Source organism: Miniopterus schreibersii (genome assembly GCF_964146895.1).
Source record: "Miniopterus schreibersii genome assembly, chromosome: 14".
Taxonomy (NCBI): Eukaryota; Metazoa; Chordata; class Mammalia; order Chiroptera; family Miniopteridae; genus Miniopterus; species Miniopterus schreibersii.
This window is the reverse complement of record NC_138114.1, coordinates 55,571,047-55,590,548: the sequence shown is the minus strand read 5'-3', so window position 1 is coordinate 55,590,548 and position 19,502 is coordinate 55,571,047. Positions and strand designations below refer to the sequence as shown.

At 55.8% G+C, this 19,502-nt stretch overlaps 1 protein-coding gene across 9 annotated transcripts in view; it reads left to right on the top strand.

Moving 5' to 3' along the window:
- Window positions 1–19,502, top strand: part of TACC2 (transforming acidic coiled-coil containing protein 2) — a 107,435-nt gene that overhangs the window by 48,986 nt on the left and 38,947 nt on the right. For 6 of the 9 annotated variants that reach the window (XM_081158302.1, XM_081158301.1, XM_081158304.1 and 3 more), the window contains one exon: window positions 9,721–9,855. In XM_081158302.1, coding sequence (XP_081014428.1) covers window positions 9,721–9,855 — 135 coding nt within the window. Of the gene's footprint in view, window positions 1–9,720; window positions 9,856–15,621; window positions 15,838–19,502 lie in introns of those variants that run through there. The other 3 variants (XM_081158308.1, XM_081158307.1, XM_081158306.1) reach the window with 1 other exon arrangement.

Sequence of the window (19,502 nt, the reverse complement as noted above, 5' to 3'; positions counted from 1 at the left end):
TTGGACACCGACCCACGCACCAAGAAGTCACCGGTTCGATTCCCGGTCAGGGCATGTGCCTGAGCTGCAGGCTCGATCCCCAGTAGGAGGCGTGCAGGAAGCAGCCAATCATGTTTCTCTCTCATCGATATTTCTCTCCCTCTCTCTCTCTAAAAATCAATTTTAAAAAACATTTTTTAAAAAAGAATTTCACCTGCAAATATGAACAGCATAGCTCATAATTGAAAGAGACAAACTTTCCATTTTAAGTGTCTATGAAACATGACATGCCAACCTCCTTGTTGGAACTTGGCCACCTCGCTGACGCCTGCAGCTTGCTTCCCTGTGGCTTTACCCCCTCTAGGCCATCCGTCCCTGTAAGTGTTTGCCTCGCTGACTGCAAGCTGGGACTGTATCAGGGAACAGGTGGAGGGTTCTCCTTGTGGGGGTCACAGTTCCCCGCTGGCCCTGTGTCTCTTCCTGCCCCCCACCCCAGGGCCTCTTCTACCTCCATGCCCCTCAGGGCTGACCCGGGGATATTTCAGCTGAAAGAAAGGCTCCGGGGGGTTGAGGGGGAGTGTGGGCTCCTGTAATGAAGACGAGGTCTGTGGCTGAGGTCTGGTTCTTGCCGCTGTGTTTCTTTGCCAAGTTTCTTAATTCCTCGAGTCTCAGTCTCCTGTTTCATAGAATCGGTTGTCTGCTGTCTACGTGGGGTGACGGAGAACCTTAAAAGGCAGCATTTGGCAAAGCTCTAAGATATTGTACAAATATAAGTAGTTATATATTTCTCACTACTTTTTTTTTTTTTAACTGAAGACTAAATCTTTAAGCTGTGGGCTTTTTAATCTAGGAGTGGAAAATCTCTCTGTTCTCCAACACGGATCTCTCAGACAAGCTGCTTTCCCTGGTCCTGAGGGAGCCGTCTTCCCACGCTTAGCTCGAGCCAGGCCCGGGGCACACACACCATGGGATTGTCTGGAGCCCGTGCTCTTGGATCTAAATTAAAATTCCACCACCCTTCCCCCCTCTGTAGGGTACGCAAAGCTCTCCACGGTGCCTGGCAGACGCGAGCACCCAGCGATGTTATCTGCTCTTGTACCATCACCAATAAAGCCTGCATGCAAGCCCCTCCACACGCTGTGTGGTTTTCCTGCTAATCTCCCTGTAGGTAATGATTTCCGTAAGACACCGCCTCTTTGGTGCCACTGCGTCCCTGTCCCTTCTCCTGTGCTCCTTCCTGCCATGTGGGAGGGAAGGAGGAGGCAGCCTAGTAGGCTTCCCACCCGAACCACTGGGGACAGAGGGAGGGAGAGGCTGCTTTTCTTTCTGGAAGGCCCTGGCACACATCTGTCCACTGCAGCACTTGGCTTGCTCCCGTCCCCCTGGGGCCTTCCCAGCTCCCCCCAGCCTTAAAGAAGCCGCTTTCCTTCGGTTCTTCTATTACCACCCTTCACAGTCTCCTCGCTTTAGACTTTGAAGTTGCCTTGCTTTCAGTCAGCTCTGGAATGTGAGATCCTTTTTTTTTAAAATCTCATTGAGGTATGATTGACATATAAAAAGTTGTACATATTTAATTTTTATAACTTAATGACTGAGGGTAAGTGTATACCTGTGAAACTATTACCACCATTAAGGCCGTAATATATCCATCACCTCCCGAAGTTTCCTCCTGCCCATTTATTATTATTATTATTATTGTTATTATTACTTTCGATCCCATTTGATTCATCCTGGTGCTGGCTAGGAGCTCTTCCTATGGTCCAGGTCCCTTATGTAGAACTGGAGGTGTTGGCTTTTTAGACTAGAGTGTGAATGACTTCCTCTTAGAGACAGAACCCTCTCTGCCTCCCTCCCTCAGGGGTGACTCATGGCCTTTGGGGAAGCACTTGTTGATACAAGCTTCCCACCTTGACATTCCAGTGGAAAATCAATCCTTCGCTGGCCTGCCGAAATTTATAGTGGGCCGGCCCAGCAGCTGGCGGCAGCAGCTGGTGGCTAAAATCTCTGGCAGATTTTTTTTCCCCTCTGAAAAGCATTTCAGCCCCTCTTGTCCCAGCACCACCACTGGTAGCATTTAGAAGCCATTTACGGCCTCTTTCAGTTGGTCCGAGGAGAGCAGTTTCGTGAATCCCTCCATGTAACAGAAGTCGGCTCCCTCTAGTCTTCACCCAGGAGCAAAACCAGATCTCTGGGAAGTAAGAGGGAAAGGCCCCGCTCTGACAGTGCAGTGTGCATTTCACACTGTTTTCTTAGCAATTTCATGCGGTTTGATACAATGTATCTGTGTATACACATACATACTGTGTTTACTTCAAAGTGAATGTAGCTGTGCTGTATGGGAGGTTTATAAACTTTATCAGAGCTCATTAATTCTCGACTTACACGTGTTCTGACACCCTCGGCCCTGCTAGTCTGCAGCACATTAGCAGCAGAGAACTGGAAACATGGTCACAGACAGACGGGCTGGTGAGCAGAAGCGCTGGCTGGCCGCCCACGTGGAGGGACGAGCCTGATTCTGGAGAGTCCTCGACGATCACAAGCCCAGTGCCCCCACTTGTACAGATGGCAGAGCTAGCGCTGGGGAAGTCACCTGGCCAGATCCCACGCCGGAGCCCCGGCCTTTTGACTTTACATGTGATTGATGTTTAGGGCCACAGGGGACTTATATCACAGTCACTCAGGATGCTGGCCACATGCCACTGAGAACATTTTAATTATGTTCAAAGATTCTCTTTTCAGAAAATCAAGGCAATGTCTAATATGCTTAGAAAAATAACTCCATCCCAAAGAGTTAAAATAAAAATGCCGTCCTGTGGAATATGCGGGCAGATATCTGTCACCAGAAAATTCTCCCTGGGACCATCACGGTCCCCGGGGGTGCCTGGTGAATGAGGGGGGCTACGTCTCTGAGGCCGACGAGCCTAGGTCCCCACAGCAGAAAGTCGAAACACAGAAGTGGGGGGCAGATGGCATTTCTCTTGGCTGTCCTCTCTTAAAGTTCACTCAGTTATGAACGGAAGTTGTCCCTGACACTCAGATTTTCCTTAAATATGTTTTCTTATTTATTTTGCTCATAAAACAGTATGTGTTCAGCATAGAACTAGAAAATAGAGGTAAATTCAACGAAGAAGAAAAAACACTTGTCATTTCGCTCCCTGGACACCTTGGCGTGTGTCCTTCCGTGTTGCTCGGGGGTCTTCCCGCTGTTGCCCTCCTCAGCGGAGAGTCCTGAACCCGAACTCACGTTAGGTGGTTGAGCTCCTGTTTTGCTTTTGTCATCCGCAGATGGCACAGAAAGCCAGGCCAGACCCTCTAGAACATTCCACAGACGACACATCGCCCATGGGCACTTGTACTCACATCTGTTCAATATTTTCAGTTTTTTTTTAAAGCCTCAGAATTGTTTTCCAAGTGAAGCCTTCCAGCTATATCGCCATTTATGAAACCAAAACAGGGCACACTGGTTACATCCTGAGCTGCCTCTGCTCTCCCACAGTTGGGGATCCAAACAGAGGGGTGTCTTTAGAGCTGGGGGACTTCCGTGGACTCGCCTGACTCCTGTCTGTGGGGGTCAGACTGGAACAAACATCAGAATAACTGGGTTACAGCTCAGATGGCTGCCCCGTCCCCCGTGTCTGCTCCGGGACTGCTGGGGAGGGACCGAGACTGCATCTCTAACTAGTTCCCTGCTGCCGCCTGGGGCCCCGTCAGAACCGCTGGGCGAGGCAGTCGTCGACGCTTTTCTCCTCGCCTGCCTGGCCCGGCCTGGCCCGGCCGATACAGCTCCTCGGGACCGGGGACACTGTGCCGGCAGCCGGGGCTGAGTTACTGATCTCTGCCAGCAGACGGGTGGCTCCTGCTCAGCGTCACAGTCTCGCCAGAGAGTTTCAGAAAGCTCCAGAGTCGAAAGCACAGCTTCTGTCCCCCGTCGTCCAGATCATGTGGTTTCCTCTGGCTTCCTGTGTGTTCACCGAGGATTTTTCTGTCTTTCAGCTGTGGGTACTTGTGGTGCGTCCAGCTGCCTCACAGAGGTCAGCCGGGCCTTTATTTGAGCAAGTGCCTGTTAAAAATGCATCATAATGTGGATGTATTATTTCCTTAACTTAGAAAGTGGTCACCCCCAACTCCTCTCCAAAGAACAGAATTCCTTCGAGCCTTTTAAAAGACGGATTTATGTACCCGGCACCCAGTGCGCTGAGCAAGTCGGGTGCCCCTACGAGTTTGCTCAGAGCCCCTGCGTGTCCGGTGCCCGGCTGCCTGCTGTCGGCTTGAGGAGCAAGGCTCACCGTGTTGGCAGTTGTCCAGCAGCGACAATGTCACGTGGTTCACAGGGACACAGGACTTCGTTGTTGTTTTTCATGGTTCTTGAACTACTTTATCTGTGAAGGTAGATTTTGACTGTCTGAGTTAATACAGGGTGTCCAAAAAATATATATACACACTTTGAATGGTTATAAAGTCAGTGTTTATGAACATACAGTTCATTTTCAAAACTTAAAGCCATCTACAGAAATGAATAAATTTTTTGTCAACGCCAGTTTTCAAACTGATGACAGTTCTGGTCCAGGCGCTGCTGGTGCCGCGAAGCAATGGGACCTCCAACATCAAGGATCATTTCGTGTGGCGTCTGTGCGCCCTTGATGCGTCAACTGTTGCCAAGTTTTGTACCCTAAACTTTATCTTTTATGTGTCCCCATAAAAAAAGTCTAGTGGCGCTTTAGGGTAAATTTTCTCTGTTCAGAGCTTAGTCTGGCTTCACCCATTATTTCAAATCAGTTAAACCTGAAAAGGAGTGAAGATTAAGTGAGTCATCGGTCGCTGAAGTGCGTACACATTTTTTGGAACACTCTGTAGTTCAATCTTGTCTGTCTGAGACCAGTGTCCTTGCTCACCTGTCTCCCCGTCTCCACATTTCCTATAATCGGGGCACGTCGGGACGCACAAGGAGTCTTGCCCCTGGAAGGAGGACCCGGGGTGCTGCCGGTGGTGGGAGTGAGCGACCTGGATCGCCCGACCTGGATCGGAACCTCTCGGACAGTGTGGAATGGCGTTCGTGACTTTTCCTTTAGTCCCTGTTTTCCTTCCTGATTACGTTTCCCTGGAGCCAAGCCTCGAAGTATTTCCTGTCTCCTGAGCACAGACGGGCTCTGGGAGGGGCAAGAGGACAAGAGACGTGGGAAGGAACCGCCGGGCCAGTGCAGGGTTAACCGTGCGGGGCCGCCCCCGGCTGGCCGTCTGAGGGTCAGCGGTGTTTGGGGGCTGGTCACGTTCTCAGGTCAGCTGGTTTATGTCACTGACGACTCGAAATAGCCCGATGAGTCCGCCTTGGAGTTTCCAGCCAATTTGCGGGCCTCTCTGGGCACCTTCTGGTTTTGGCTTTGTTGCTGGTCGGCGGCCCTGTCCGGGCGGCTTGGGCTCTATCTGCCATCACTAGACCGGCTTTATCCAACCCCGGGCCTCGGCTGGGCTGGCTGTCCAGGGCTCCGATCCACCAGGCTCCGCTAACCAACAATGTCAAAGCCCTTTCCTTTCTGTAGCCCGCATCTCACTCTCCACCCGAGCTGTCCCTGGCCTCAGCTCTCGCCCCATTACGTGATCGTGTGCACTTGGGAAATTCAAGACGAAAAAATCAAGAGGCCTGCGGGGGAGGCCGTTGCGCTAATATCTTCCAGATGGTGATGTGAAATGGGAGATAAGACTGTCGCCCATCTGGCCGACAGGACTGATCTGCTCGGCCTCCATCTCGGGGGCCATTATCACCCTTCCCTGACAGCCGGGGTCACTTCGGTGCTTGTCCTCGGACAAGGGCTTCATTTGGCAGCTCTAGCCGATCTCTGAGATGAAATTCGCCGTCAGTTCAGTGGGGGATCTGCCAAGAAGGACTTGAAGCTCTGAACAGGGAATCGGAAGACAGCGGTTGCTGACAGCAGCAGCTGGACCTGGCTGTCGGGCTGACTGCTGGCCAAGGGGACAGTCCCTGAGGTCCCCAGGTCCCGTGTGGGTGGACACTGCACCCGAACGGTTGGTGGGACCAGCTGTTTGCGAGGACCTGGCGAGGTCCTGCATCGGGATGGCAATGACGACCCGTTAGAAGTGGTCCCCCAGGGATCTGTGTTGAGAAGGATTCTGGGGTCTCATCCAGCTGGGCCCAGCCAGAAAGAACGCCTGATCCAGAATCCTGTGTGTCTGCGCAGTGCGGTGGCTCATGTGCCTTCTTCGTCAACTCTTAAAAAAATAACAGGTTTAAATTAAATCATCTCCTTCATCTTCCAGAAAATACGGGTACCCTACGTGAATTTGAATTCAGCTCTTTGTTGTTCCAATAAGACGTGGGAAACACTGATTAACTCCTTAAATGGGAAGGGGATCTGGACTTTTACAGCTGGAAAGTCACGCTGAGCAGACGGGCTCTGGGAGCCCTACCCTGGCCCACTTCCCTGAGGTCCAGGGAGAGAACAGAAGTGCCTTGAGGGGTCCAGGGCGGGAAGGTGCACAGGCCCCGTCTCGGAGCTGCTCCTGCCTCTGGGGGGGTTGGCAGCTGCCGGGAGCTGGGGGCGGGGGCTGGGTGTTGGAAAGGGCCCGACTCCCTCCCTGAAAATAACGTCTTTAAGACGAGCCACTGCTGCTCACGGGAGGCTTGGGTGGAGACGGGTGTTGCAAAGAGAAGCTGAACTGTCCCTCCCCGAGTCTCATCTCTGCTCCAGCAGCACTGCCCTCTGGCAGCTCAGGGGCTTTAGAGGGACCTGCGTCAGCTCCTCCTCGGGGTCTGAACCAGGGCTGGGCTGGCTTCCTGGGTGTGGGACCCCGGGACCCTGAGCTCAGTCCAGTGCCCTGATGTGGCTGTTTTGAGCCTGAACCCTTTCGGAGTGGGGAGCTCTGCGTTTTCACTCGAATGCACTAGCGTTGATTTGCCTCCCGGTTATGTTGTTGGCCCTGCCTCAGAGGGTTGGACTCTGGGATTCCAAAAGGACAGGACAGCTGTCCCACTGTCGGCGGCCTGTTGGTGGCATGTTTGGGAAGCCAGGGGTGGGCGGGAGGGGCTGCCGTGGGCTGAGCACTTTCCCTGTGCTGGGCTCTGTGCTGGGGGCTGGAGGGACCACGATGGCGGAGGCTTCAATAGGAGAAAGGACACGTTAGCGGAAAATGGGATGCTCAGGTCCTGCCCAAGCCCCACCTGGCCGTGGAGGGTGGGCATGGTTACCTGCACTGGGTGGGGGCCTCCTTGTTTGGGTGACACCTCAGGACGATTATGGGGTGGGCTAGGAGGGGGTCTGAGAGAGGTAGATGGCCGTTCAGGGAAAGGTCTGCTTGAGCAAAGATACAGGCAGGAAACTGCCAGGAGCACTGGGGGGGCTGGCTCGGTGGGTTAGAACAGGGAGAGGAGGGAGAGGACAAACCCAGGAGGGGACAGAGGTGGGTTGTGGGGCCCGGAGGCTGGGGAGTTTCACCTGCATTCTGAAGGCAGGGAGGTTCGGGGGGGGGGGGGGAGGCAAGGAAAGGGCCTGATCAGAACTTGAGTTGGGTCATTCTGGTGTCTGGGGGGGATGTGTGGGGACATAAGGGGAGGCAGGGTGTGTGGGAGTCCTGCTCTGAGGGGTTCAGGCCTGGACCCGCAGAGGTGGCTGGAACAGAGAGTGTTCCAGGGAAGGGAGGTGACTCAGCAGAAAGAGGAGCTGAGGATGGGGCGCAAGGGCGAGAGAACCGGCGGAGTCAGGACAATCCTGCCTTCGGGTGCCAGGGTCTGGCTGGCAGGTGGTGCCCCTAACTACGCTGGGGAGTCCCAGGCAGGAGGAGGGTCAGGAGGGCAGAGAAGGAGTCCAGTGGGACTAGAAGGTGTCGGGGGGAGGGGGGAAGGACCTGTGTGTCAGAGCTTTGGGGTGAGTCACTGAGTGTTTCCCTGTTGGTGCCTGACCTCCTGGGCCAGCAGCCGGCTGGAGGCCAGGGGGGGAGGGAAGATGCCATTCTTACAAGAGAGGTTGAGTCATTTGTTTGGTGCCTTTGGCTGATGGGAGTGGGAAGGGTGTGTGGCCCTGGTGGTCCGGCCAGCAGAGGGAGGGGAAGGGGGCAGGCTCCAGGATCTGCAGGCTGGAAGGGGCTGCAGAGCTCAGGGGAGCCCCAGGGCATCTGCTAGATGTTGGGGTGCTGGGATGAACGGAACAGATGCAACCCTGTCCTCATGGAGCTCACGGTCCCGGCCCCCCTAGTGGTCTTCAAGTCCTCTGTGATCTGAGTCACCAGGAGGATTGGGGGCCTCCAGATGTACGTCAAAGGAGCCTGTTAGAAAGTGGACTTGGAGGTGAAGGATGGGTGCCTGGATTCATTTCTGGACTCCACCACCTGCCAGCTGCATGACCTTGGCTACATGACCTCACCTCTCAGAGCCTCAGCTCCCTCTGTTAAGGAGATGACAGCTGCCTCCGAGCATTGTCTTGAGGGTTACCTGAGGTCACCTCTGTGAAGCACTTAGTGCAGGACTGGGCACCCAGCATACAGGACAAGGCTCCCAGGACAGGGCATACAGGACTGGGCACCCAGGGCAACGCCCCCAGTGAGGATGAGCTGCTGTTTTTGTAGCTGTTGACTAGTCATGCCCAAGCTGAGGTGCGGAAGCTGAAGGAGGCCCAGCCAGTTGGGGCAGAGCAGGGGAGGGAAGGGGCGGTGGAACCCGGGCCCTGCAAAGCTAGGCTGTGTCAGGGGCTTGGGGCAAGACTGAGAATTCTTTTAGTGTGCTGGGTGTGGGGTGCCCTTGGCAGCTGTCCTCCAGGCCAGGAAGCCAGCCAACCGAGTAGGTGGAGATGGAAATTAGCAGGACATTGTTGGCCCAGAAACCCAGGTCTTGCAGTTCTGCAATTTGGGGGCCTCCTGCAGGTGCTCACGCCCGGAGGGAAGGAATGAGCCTCTACCACCAGGGCTGTGAAGCCTCCAGCTCTGGCTCTGACCTCAGGCTGGGCTTCAGGCCTCAGTGCTGAGTCATGTAATTCCAGCTTGGCCACTGCAGCCTTGCAGCTCCTCTGTGACACTGGACTATGGGAGAGAAGCTGGAGGCCAACCCTCCCCCCCACCCCCCCGAAAATTGCTCCTAGGAGTTAGTCTGTGGCTGGTATTGCTGGCCTTGCTTTTTGCCAAAGCGGAAAATCAACCTGTTGTGAGCTCTCAGTCTTGTGCCTTTGGGCTTCTGAGGGTGTGTTTGCAGGTGGCTGTCCTTCCACCTTCTGTCCCCAGGGTGTCTTCCTGCACTGCGGGCGGTTCCCTGGCGGCCCAGCAGGGGGCACTCACCCACTGAACGAGGGACAGGCTCTGCTATAGAAATCGTGCACCAGAGAGGAGGTTCCATCGGCCTTTTGGCCTCTGCTTTTCTTACCCTTGGATTTGGGGGCAAGTCTCCGGGAGTTTACCAAGTTGTATTTTAGTTCCCAATGCAAAGTTTCATTACATATAAAAGAAATATTAGAAATGATCATATAAAAGTCCCCTCCCCAAACAAAAAATCAGACAAGACAACTCACAGAGCATGTCCCGAGCAGCCACCGAGCTGCCTCTGTCCAAGAAGCCCCAGGCTCTGCCGGAGCCTCAGGAGAGAGGAATTCACCCCGGGCCTGGGGGCTGCTGCACTGCAGGGTGTGCCCTTGGGTCTGTAAATAGCCCATCCCTGTGGGTGGGGAGGGTGGGGTGTGGAGCCTGATGAATGTGCCATTAAGGAGCTGAGTTTCATTGGGAATAATTCTCCCTTTGTGTGCCTAGCACCCCCCCAGCTGCTGCGCCTGTGGATCTCCCTCCCCCGGCCTCAGAACCCTCGCCTCTGCCTTCCGCCTCGGCCTGTGATGGAGCCGAAGCTTCCACTGCCTCCTGCCAGGGCGCGGCCCAGGGCGTGAGCAGGTATGGTACAGAGCGCTCTCCCGGCACAGCCCCGCCCGTGGTGGTCTCCCCCAGGCCTGGGGTGAGCTGAACTGGGGGTGGCGCCCACAAGGTGTGGTCAGCTGGGACCATGATGCCGTTCGTGTCTGTGACTGTGGGCTGTAGCTGATCTGAAGTTTCCCTTGATAGCGAGCTTTCCATGTGACAGTGGCAGGCAGGAGTGGTTTCAGCCCTAACCAGGGCTGCCCTGAAGCTCTGTGGCCTGGCCTGGTGGCAGGGGACAGGACAGGGATGAGACAGGGACAGGGACAGCTGTGGTTCCATCATCTCAAGTACACCCCCCCCCCCCTGCACCTCCCAGTGTTGCCAACTCCACTCTCTTCATGGCCTGGATCCAGGGATCCAAATAAGCCTCGTCTTTTCCCCTCTGGTGTCTCCCTGGAGGTTTTCAGAGCAAGTTTCAAACAGGCACAGATGACAGTTTCATTTTGCTGAGATGGAATTCCTGTCACCAGGCCTGGGCCGCACCTGAGGTCCCTGCTGGTCTCGGGATTTGGAGACACATCCTCCGTCCGTCCCCATCTGCAGCCACGTGTCTGTCGTTGGGGCTGGCGCCCCTTCCGTGTGTGTCCGCCATGCACATGCGGCTTAGTCCCCCGTATCTGGGGCCTTGTCATCCCCTCTGTCCTGGGAGGGAAGCAGCAGGGCAGTGGGGTGGGGTGTCCTGATAGAGAAGCCAGGGCAGCGTCTCCTTAGGGTGGACAGATGTTCTGCTCTTGCAACAAGCTGGCCGGCTTCCTGCCGCCTCCTGCTCTAGTGGCCACTGTGACACAGTCCCCGTTTCCCAGGCAAATTGCTTTTCTCCTGGAGATTTCCCGCCCACCCCTCCCCCAGGCCCCTCGGTAGGCATCAGCCGTGGGGAGAACAGATGTGGCTGGGGGAGGCCATGGGGAGCAGGGAGAGCTTCCTTTCCCTGCTTCCCAACCCTGCCCAGAGCAGAGAGCTGCTCCCAGGAGGGACACTGTCCACCACAGCGGCCAAGCTTCCCACAGGCCTCCATCCCTGCGGCCCCCAGCTCCTCCCTGGCCTGCTGGAGCCGAAGCATCGTGCAGGGATTAACTGGGCTCAGATGCTGAAGCAGGCAAGGGATCTGATGAGAAAGAATTTCCAGGAACTCAAGCCCAAAGCCCTCGCTCAGGCCAAGGCAGCCATAGCTGACCACGGGGTTTGGATGGTGGGCGGAAGGGGGGGGTGTGCGTTGTGGCAAAGAGCCTGGTGTGGTGGCCCGAGGGCCAGGTAGGGTGTGGACCTGAGCTGACATGTCCCTGTTCGGAGCCCACCTCCCACTCTGCCTGTTGAGGACGGTGTCCCTGAGGAACTGGTAACCTGGAAACTGGGCCAAGGGCTGCCTGGACAGATGGGAAAAAGTGAGACGGAGAAGATGCAGCCGAGTTTCTGCCGGGAGAATGCTGGTTCCATGGCGCTGATGCAGGAGGCCGGGGACAGCCCCCCTCACCCCTCGAAATGTGCCTTGAACTGCACCCTGGGGGGTGGAGGCAGGTGGCCTTGGCTCCCCAGGGGTTCTGGTGAGCGTCCCAGCCCCTCCCGCTGTGGGCAGCCCAGGAGGTGGGGGGAGGGGCCTTAGGTCAGAAAGTGCTGGCTCAGGCCCCTCCCTGCCCAGGGCCGATGCCATTGTTGTGAGTCAGTTTCTATGATGTTTGTTGAGCTCATGGGGTGAAATCACAGGCCCAACGCTGTCAGCAGCAGGAGGTGAGTGGGTCGTGCAGTGAGGTCTTCTGCTTGTATAATCAGTCCGTCCATCCATTCAGCCATCTGTCTGTTTGCTCGGCAGACACGTCCCGGGTCGGTTCTGTACCACATCCCATGTGTGATGTGGTGCAGGGGAAGGAACATAAAGCTGGAGAGACATGCCCTGGCCCATTCACAAGCTGTGTGACTTTGGACAGGTTGCTTGACCACTCTGAGCCATCTGGTTCACTGACCATCTTTAAAATGAGGCTGGTAGGTGACTGAAGGAAACTGAGGTGTGGGTTAAGTAGATGAACGTAGCTCAGGCACTTGATCAGCAGAGCATTTAGTTGATACTGGCTCCCCCTAATGGCCAGCAGCCCTGAGGGTGCAGGGGGAATGGAAACAGCGTAATAGGACATCACAGACTTCCCAGAGGGGCTGAGAGCAGAAGACCCAGGAGGAGAGAGCGTGTAAGTCTGCCTAGACAAGTTGGGGGGCTTCCTGGGGGACATAGTGTTTCCACTGAGTTTCCCAGCATGAGCAGGTGTTTGCTGAGGCTGAAGAAGGCAAAGGCACTTCCGGGAGGGGCTGCAGGGGCCCAGCAGGTGCAGATAGCAGGCGAGAGAGGCCAGGCGGGAGGACCCGGGCACTCTTGGGCTGAGCGGTGGTGTTGGCAGCCAGAGTGGCAGGTGGTGGTCAGGTTGGGAGGGGCCTGAAGCCAGACTGTGGAGTTGCTGGCACCCACACAGTGAAAGCAAGCTCTCCTTTTCAGCAGGGAGAGTCAGGACTCAGCTGAGTTTTGGAGAATATCTCTGGTGGCCAAGGGGAGGGTAGATGGAGAGGGAGGCCGAGGGTCAGGGGCCATTGGAGGTTGTTGCTGTGGTCCAGGTGGAAGGCGGTGGCGGCCTGAACTAGGGCAGAGGCTGTGGGGATGGAACAGATCCAAGTTTGTCTTTCTGGCTGGCATTCATTTGCTCATGACGTTTGTTGAGCTTGGGCTTGGGGCAGTCTTGAAATGTTCTGGGGGTACAGTGATGACCCCCACAGATGTGGGCCACGCTCTTCTGAGGGGATTTTACACATGCATGTGCATCCGCACACACCTACACATGCACATACACATGCCTACACATACACACGCACACACACACACTCATTCACTGCTTCTGTGCGGGGCTATGAGTCTGGGCAGGGGCTCCTGGGACAAGTCACCCAGGACCTCGGGCTCAGGGTGAAAGGGATGAGGCAGGAACTGAGTCAGTCTGTTGTCATGAAAGATTGTCTTCATGGGACAAATCAATTCCTAAAAGTCCCTTTTCCTCAGACACAGTTATGAGCTCAGTGCACCCAGTATGAGAAGGCAAGGAGCAGAGGGAATCCAGAGACTGGCCCTGGGGATGGTCATGAAAAGGCAATATTTTTAGGGCTTGGTGCACACACACGCCTACACACACACACATGCCTACACATACACATGCACACTCATTCACTCCCTCTGCCCTCCCCTTATGCTAATTACACCCTCAGTAGATGCTCAGGGACGCTGTTTCTGACCCAGCCATTCCGGATTTCCGTTCGGTCCCGGAGCCTTGAGTCAGCAGTCTGGTCCTCAGCTCCCAGTTCTCACTGCTCCTGGTTCTCACTGCCCTGCTCGCAAGTAGGGCAGCCAGGTGTCAGGCTCCATGTCCCTGCTAATTAAGCATGGGAAGTAATTCACTCCAGACAGCTGACAACCGGCCTGCCTGGAACAGGCTGCTGCTCCCGGGCACCCCCTCTCTCTGCCTAGGATGCAGGAACGACCTAGAGGTTTGGAGCTTCTGAGGGAGCTTGTTAGCGTTTTCTTCTTGGACGCAGTTCCACCCTGAACAGCCTCTGGGCCGAGGGGAACCCTCTTCCACTCCAGGTGGGCGGGTCCTACATTCCCAACCTGTTTCTCCAGAAACCAGCTTCCCAGTCAGTTTTGGCAGCTGGGAGACCTCATCTCTGTTTACAGCTGAGTGTTTTCCTTGAGAGGCCTCTTACTCCTCCTGCAAAGTAGCCTCCAAAACCAGTCAGCCTAAGCTCCAGAGGAACTCGACAGATTAACACATCACCATTCAGACCACATACAATACTTACGTGCTTTTCACAGAGACGGCAGCATTTTTATGGTGTCTGGGATTTTCTCTTCTTCTTGGAAATTGTTTTCCAGGAAGAAAGCTGAATAACATTGGGTATGTGTTTGAGCCCAAACAGAAGCGGTCACCTGGCCCAGGCAGGCCAGTCAGTTCCCTCCTCCCGGTTTTGAGGGAAACTTGACTTTATTCCTAGGTACGAGCTTCAGCTTTAGAGGTCAGAGTTTCATTTGGCCACACGCCTACCTTGGGCCCCCTGTTTGTTTTTACCTATGATCTTAAACCCAGTTTATAAGGGTAGTTACAGGAGAGGGTCTGGCTTATCTAAAGAAATTTGTTACACATGAGAAAGGCCATTTAAAATGAATCCACTTAATGGATCAAAATTTTGTGGCCATAGTGGGGGAAATGTTTAACTGGAACTTTACCTTAAAAAAAAAAAAAAAAAAGAAAATTGCCAGGCCCGTGTGGCTCAGTGGTTGAGCATCGACCTAGGATCCAGAAGATCGCGGTTGGATCCCCGGTCAGGGCACATGCTGGGGTTGTGCGCTCGATCCCCAGCAGGGGGCGTGCGGGAGGCAGCCGCTCAGTGACTCTCATCATTGATGTTTCTCTCACTCCCCCCCTTTCTCTCTATGAAATCAATAAAAAATATTTTTTAAAATAAAAATTATGAAGAGGAGTTGCTTTCTATTTAACGAAACGTAGACTTTAACGATAACCATATGTTAATGTTTCGAAGGAGCAAAGAATTCCGGCTGCCTTTTTCTGCCAGATTCTCGGTTGCATATTTATCGCTTCACATTTGACCCTTGTGGCCCGAATAGCCCCTCTGTGGCGCGTCCCGGAGCCGCCTGTCCCGTGCGCCTTCCTCCTAGCACTGGGGCCTGACCTGGGCTCTGGGGCCTGACCTGGGCACTGGGGCCTGACCTGGGCTCTGGGGCCTGACCTGGGCTCTGGAGTCTGACCTGGGCTCTGGGGCCTGACCTGGGCTCTGGGGCCTGACCTGGGCACTGGGGCCTGACCTGGGCTCTGGGGCCTGACCTGGGCACTGGGGCCTGACCTGGGCTCTGGGGCCTGACCTGGGCTCTGGAGTCTGACCTGGGCACTGGGGCCTGACCTGGGCTCTGGGGCCTGACCTGGGCACTGGGGCCTGACCTGGGCTCTGGGGCCTGACCTGGGCTCTGGGCCCCCCCCCTCTGCGTGGAGAACTCACCTGGTGCCCAGGGCCGGGCTGCAGACCCTGAATGGCGCCCGGTGCCCCTTTCTCCCCCTTGCCAGCCCCCCGCCCCCCCACTGTGTGGGCCCAGGTGTCCCTGGAGGCCCGCGGGGAGGGGAGCCCGGCGCTGGCCTGGGTCTGGTTCAGGCCTCAGCGGCCGGCCTGGCCCAGCAGGGAAGGGGCAGCGGCCGCCTGTTTACCTGCCCGCCAGCCGCCCTCCAGCCGGCGGGAGAGTCCATTTCCTCGCTCCTGGAGGGACGAGCCGGCCGGCGGACGCCCGCGCCGCGCCGTGGTCAGCGCTGCTGACCACCACGCCCCCGCCCGGGCCGGCTCGGGCCTGCGCGGCGTTTGCATTTCAAAGCCACACAATGGGGGCGCCGGGTGGGGGGGTAGGTGCCGGGGGAGGGTCTTCGCCCCGCCCTCCGCTGGCCCCGTTTCCGGAGGAGCCCGCGATGGAGCTTTGTGAAGATGCTGGAGTCGGGGCGGCTGGGGGCTGATGACATCACCGTGTCACACGCGGGAGCCCGGCCGCCGGGGGCTGTAGAGCAGAGCCGCCCGGACCGCACGCGCTCGCGCCGCCCCGGCCCCGGCCCCGGACCCGCTCCGCGGGGCAGAGCCGCGCGCCCGGCCCCGCGCACCCCGGCGCGCCCGCCCCGCGCCCTCCGCGGGGTCGCCCCAGGCTCCGGCCGGCCGAGCCCCGCTCCCGCCGCCTCCGGATGCCCGCGGCCGCGCCCCTCTGCAGTGCAGCAGCCCCGGCCCCGGCCGGCCCGCCCCGGGCTCCCGGCTGCAGGACGCGCGCCAGGACGCTGGCCCTGCTCGCCGCTAGCCTGCTCGCCCGGGCGCAGCGAGGATGGGAGGGTCGCAGTCCCTGCAGCCAGTCCCAGCCTGCGACCTGAACCTGGAGGCTTCCGAGGCGATGTAAGTGCTTCCCCCGGCCGCCCGGAGCCCCCTCCCCCGGGAGCGGCTGCCTGGCTTTGTTACCGTGGCCTCTCCGGATGCCCCTGCAGCCCGAGCTGGGGCTGGCCCTCCGTTCTCGGCGGCCCTGCATGGCTTTACCTGGTGGCTGCTCCTAGCGTTTTGGTGCCTGCTCTGGAATGAGCATTGGGCAGCTCCAGGATACTGCCCCCGGGTGCAGAAGTGACCCCTGGAATTCAGTTTTTGTTATTCAGCCGCAGGGTGGGGGCTCCTCCTGCCATCGGCATCTTAACTCTGCACCCCCAGCACAGTGGTATTTCCTGCAGGGGAGCAGCCGGGATCAGCAGGAGCTTGTGTGGCCGCTCGGTGCCCACAAGTCAAACCAGTTTAGGGGCATCCACCCGCATGGCCAGGCAGATGGTGGGGGCATCTCCATGGACATGTGGTCAGGTAGCCTGAGTGTCCACATGCTCTCTGTGGTGGACACTGTCGAGGACAAGGCCTCTTGCTATTCTTAGGAAAGCCAGCGAACAGTCTTGTCATTGGTCCACAGGTTGAGGCAGGGTTTGACTAGATCCGTCCAGGAATCCGATCTTTTCTCCAAACCACAGAGCAAATGTGCTGTGAAGTGGCCTTTATCCGGAATGGGTGTTTATGGGAATTGCCGTTGCTATACGGTCGTCTCCATTACCTACCCGGGCTTGCATGGAGGTTGGGGCTGCTTGAATGGATCGATCTGGCTTCCCGGGCGTATTTCAGCAGGTCAGACCTGTGTGCACAGCGAGCCTCAGCTTTCCAGCCCTACCGGCTCTCCCTTCCCAAAGAGAAGAATGAGCTTAAGAGAAGAGAATTTCCTGGGGGTTCAGGGTGGGGAGGTAAAGTGATTGTTTCTCGAGAGCTCTTGTGTGGATGAAACGATAGCGGGATGGGGCCGTGGGCTGTAGGAGTGACAGGCTGCCATGTGGGGCTGCCTCACTGGTCCCCACGCTTGGGCTGCCGTGGGGAGCTGGCTCAGCGCAGTGATGTCACACTGAGCTGGGCCTCATGGATCTCAGCGAGCCGCACTTCGGAGCAGGTGTGCGCTGGTCGTTTGTCTTCATCCCTGTATCTCGAGAGAGCATCATCTTACAATGGAGGCAGATCGTGTTGGAGGATTTTTCTTTTTTCTTTTTTTTAGTGCTGTGAGCCTATCCTTGCCCTGGTTTTGTCCACGTGTAGTATTGTTAGATGCATGGAAATACGGACTACCATGGAGGATTTGAGCCTGTGCAGAAAAGGACAATTTCAACCTATTTTTTAAAGTCTCTAAACTGGAAATCAGTTAATTAGGCACTAGTTAGCTATCAGGGCTCAGACCAAAGAGCATAAGAGACTTGGGAAAAACTGATTATTGGTTTGAGAAAATAGGCTTCTCAACCATTAGAAATTCATCTCACCGGACCCCAACCTTCCTGCCCTCTTTCCCAGTTGAGTTAATAACTAACCAATATTCTGTTGGGTGGGTTCTGAATTTGGGGAGATTCTGTTAGATACACTGCCTTTTTGGATAAAGCCCCCTAAGGTTCTGCCTCTTGGGGATAGTGTTATTTAAATAAAACCGCAGGTTGATTGTTTAAATAAAACTGCAGGTTGGTTGGCTACATTGTAATAGAAGGTGCTAAGCAAATGTTACAATGTTGCCTGGCTGAGTTGGTCCTTATGCACCAGGCTGAGGCTTCTCTCCCCAGAGCTGCTACTTTGTCTCTAAACACAGATGTCTACTTAGTACATTTACTCATTGACAAAGTCCACCTTCTCTCCCCTAACCTTTTCTGTTTTTTAAATGGAGAGAAAGGAAATGTTTGGGGCTGGCACCCTTCCTAGCAACCATTCTTCTCTAAATTTTTGTCCCCTGCTCTCTGAATGACCGGGGCTTGCTATTCTACTACAGACTTGCTCATTTCCAGGCTAGAGGTTTAAAACGTATTGAGAGAGGACCCCTTTCTGCACAGGCTCAAGCCTTCCGTCGTGTGTGTTTCCATGCGCGTGAATAATACACCAGGCAGCGTAGCACGTGGTCTGCGGCCGGGAAGAAGCTCCCACTATAAGATGATGCTGTCAGGGTAGCAGGGATGGAGACGAACTTGGGGCGCACACCTGCTGTGAGGCACAACTGGAATCTAGAGTGAATGTTTCTCTTTTTTGGGGGTGGCTGCCTGTAAATGATTGGCTTACGCATCATGCCTTAGAGAGAAACCAAAGGAAGATGTCAGTGATTTGGCAATGCCTACAGGACTTGGTGGTTGTTCTAGGATTTCTGTTCTATGGCTTTCAGGTTTGGGGTACCTTTGGGGCAGCTTCGCATCCTGCGTAGTAGGATAAGGAGAGTGGGCAGTTGGGAGTCCAGTGTCTCTCCTTTGGGGAGGAGCAGCAGGAAGGCTGTGGGATGGGAGTTGGGCAGGGGCTTGGAGGTTCAAGCATTTTGGTCAGTCCCTGCAACTCCCAGGGTGGTCCTTGGCTTTCCCTGGGTGCTAGTTAGAAATGCAGAATCTCAGGCCCCAACCCAGACCAGCTGATATGTAAAGATGCCCATGTGACTCATAGGCAAGAAAGTTTGAGAAGCCCTGAGCTAGGTAAGTCTCTCTGTCTTGGTCCATGAGAAACCTGTGGCCACTTCTCTAGCTGCTCTTTCCCGCCTGGGAGGGACGTTCTGGTAGCCACAGTCCCCCTTATTTCCACATAGAAGGGGGGCAGCGGGCAAGGAGAATCCGCTGCAGAAACACTGCTTGGCCTGGGCGGGTGGGAGACACAGGAAAGGGACAGTAAGTACTCAAGCGAACGTGGTCCGAGCCTATCGATTACACCCGCTGCTCGAGCCTTCCTTCCGCCGAGGCCCCTTGTGGCTCAGCTTCTGCTGAGAGAAGCAGCGTTGGGTACTTTGTCCTTTGTGGAGCTGGAGACCCTCGTTCCAGGGGCTCCCTCAGCTTTCTGCAAATTCTCACACCTTGTCCTCAGAGTACTAGGGGTTGTTTTTGTTTTTAAATATGTTTTTATTGATCTTAGAGAGAGAAGAAGGGAGAGGGAGTGAGAGATAGAAACATCGATGAGAGAGAAACATCAATTGGTTGCCTCCTGCACGCCCCCTACTGGGGATTGAGCCTGCAACCCGGGCATGTGCCCTGGTCAGGAATCAAACCATCGACCTCCTGGTGCACGGGAGGATGCTCAGCCACTGAGCCACACTGGCTGGACCCCTGTTCTTTTAACAAGCTCAGCCTGCTTCGACTGTGATACCACTTATGTCCTGGTCTCTGCAAAACCCATCGCAGATAGGAAACCCATGGCTATGAGGATCGAGATGGAAGGGCCAGGATGGAGGGAGGGATGTGAGGAAGGTTAAAGGCAGTGGTTTTACCCTCAGATGACTAAGACCAGGATGTGGCGTTTGCCAAGACGAGAAAGCTGGATTGGAGCATGTCTGGGGGAAGTTGATGAGTTTGGGCTGGGATCCAAGAAGCAGGTGAGTCAGGATTGTCGCTGAGAGACCAGCCAGGACCAGGGAGAGATCTTGGGTCCCACCTCACTAGGCTGGAGCTCCGCCCATCTGTGGTCACCTACGAGAAAGTAGAGATTTGGTCCCTGTCATCCTGCTGTGGCTCCTGACCCATTGCTCAGCCTGGGAGCTACAG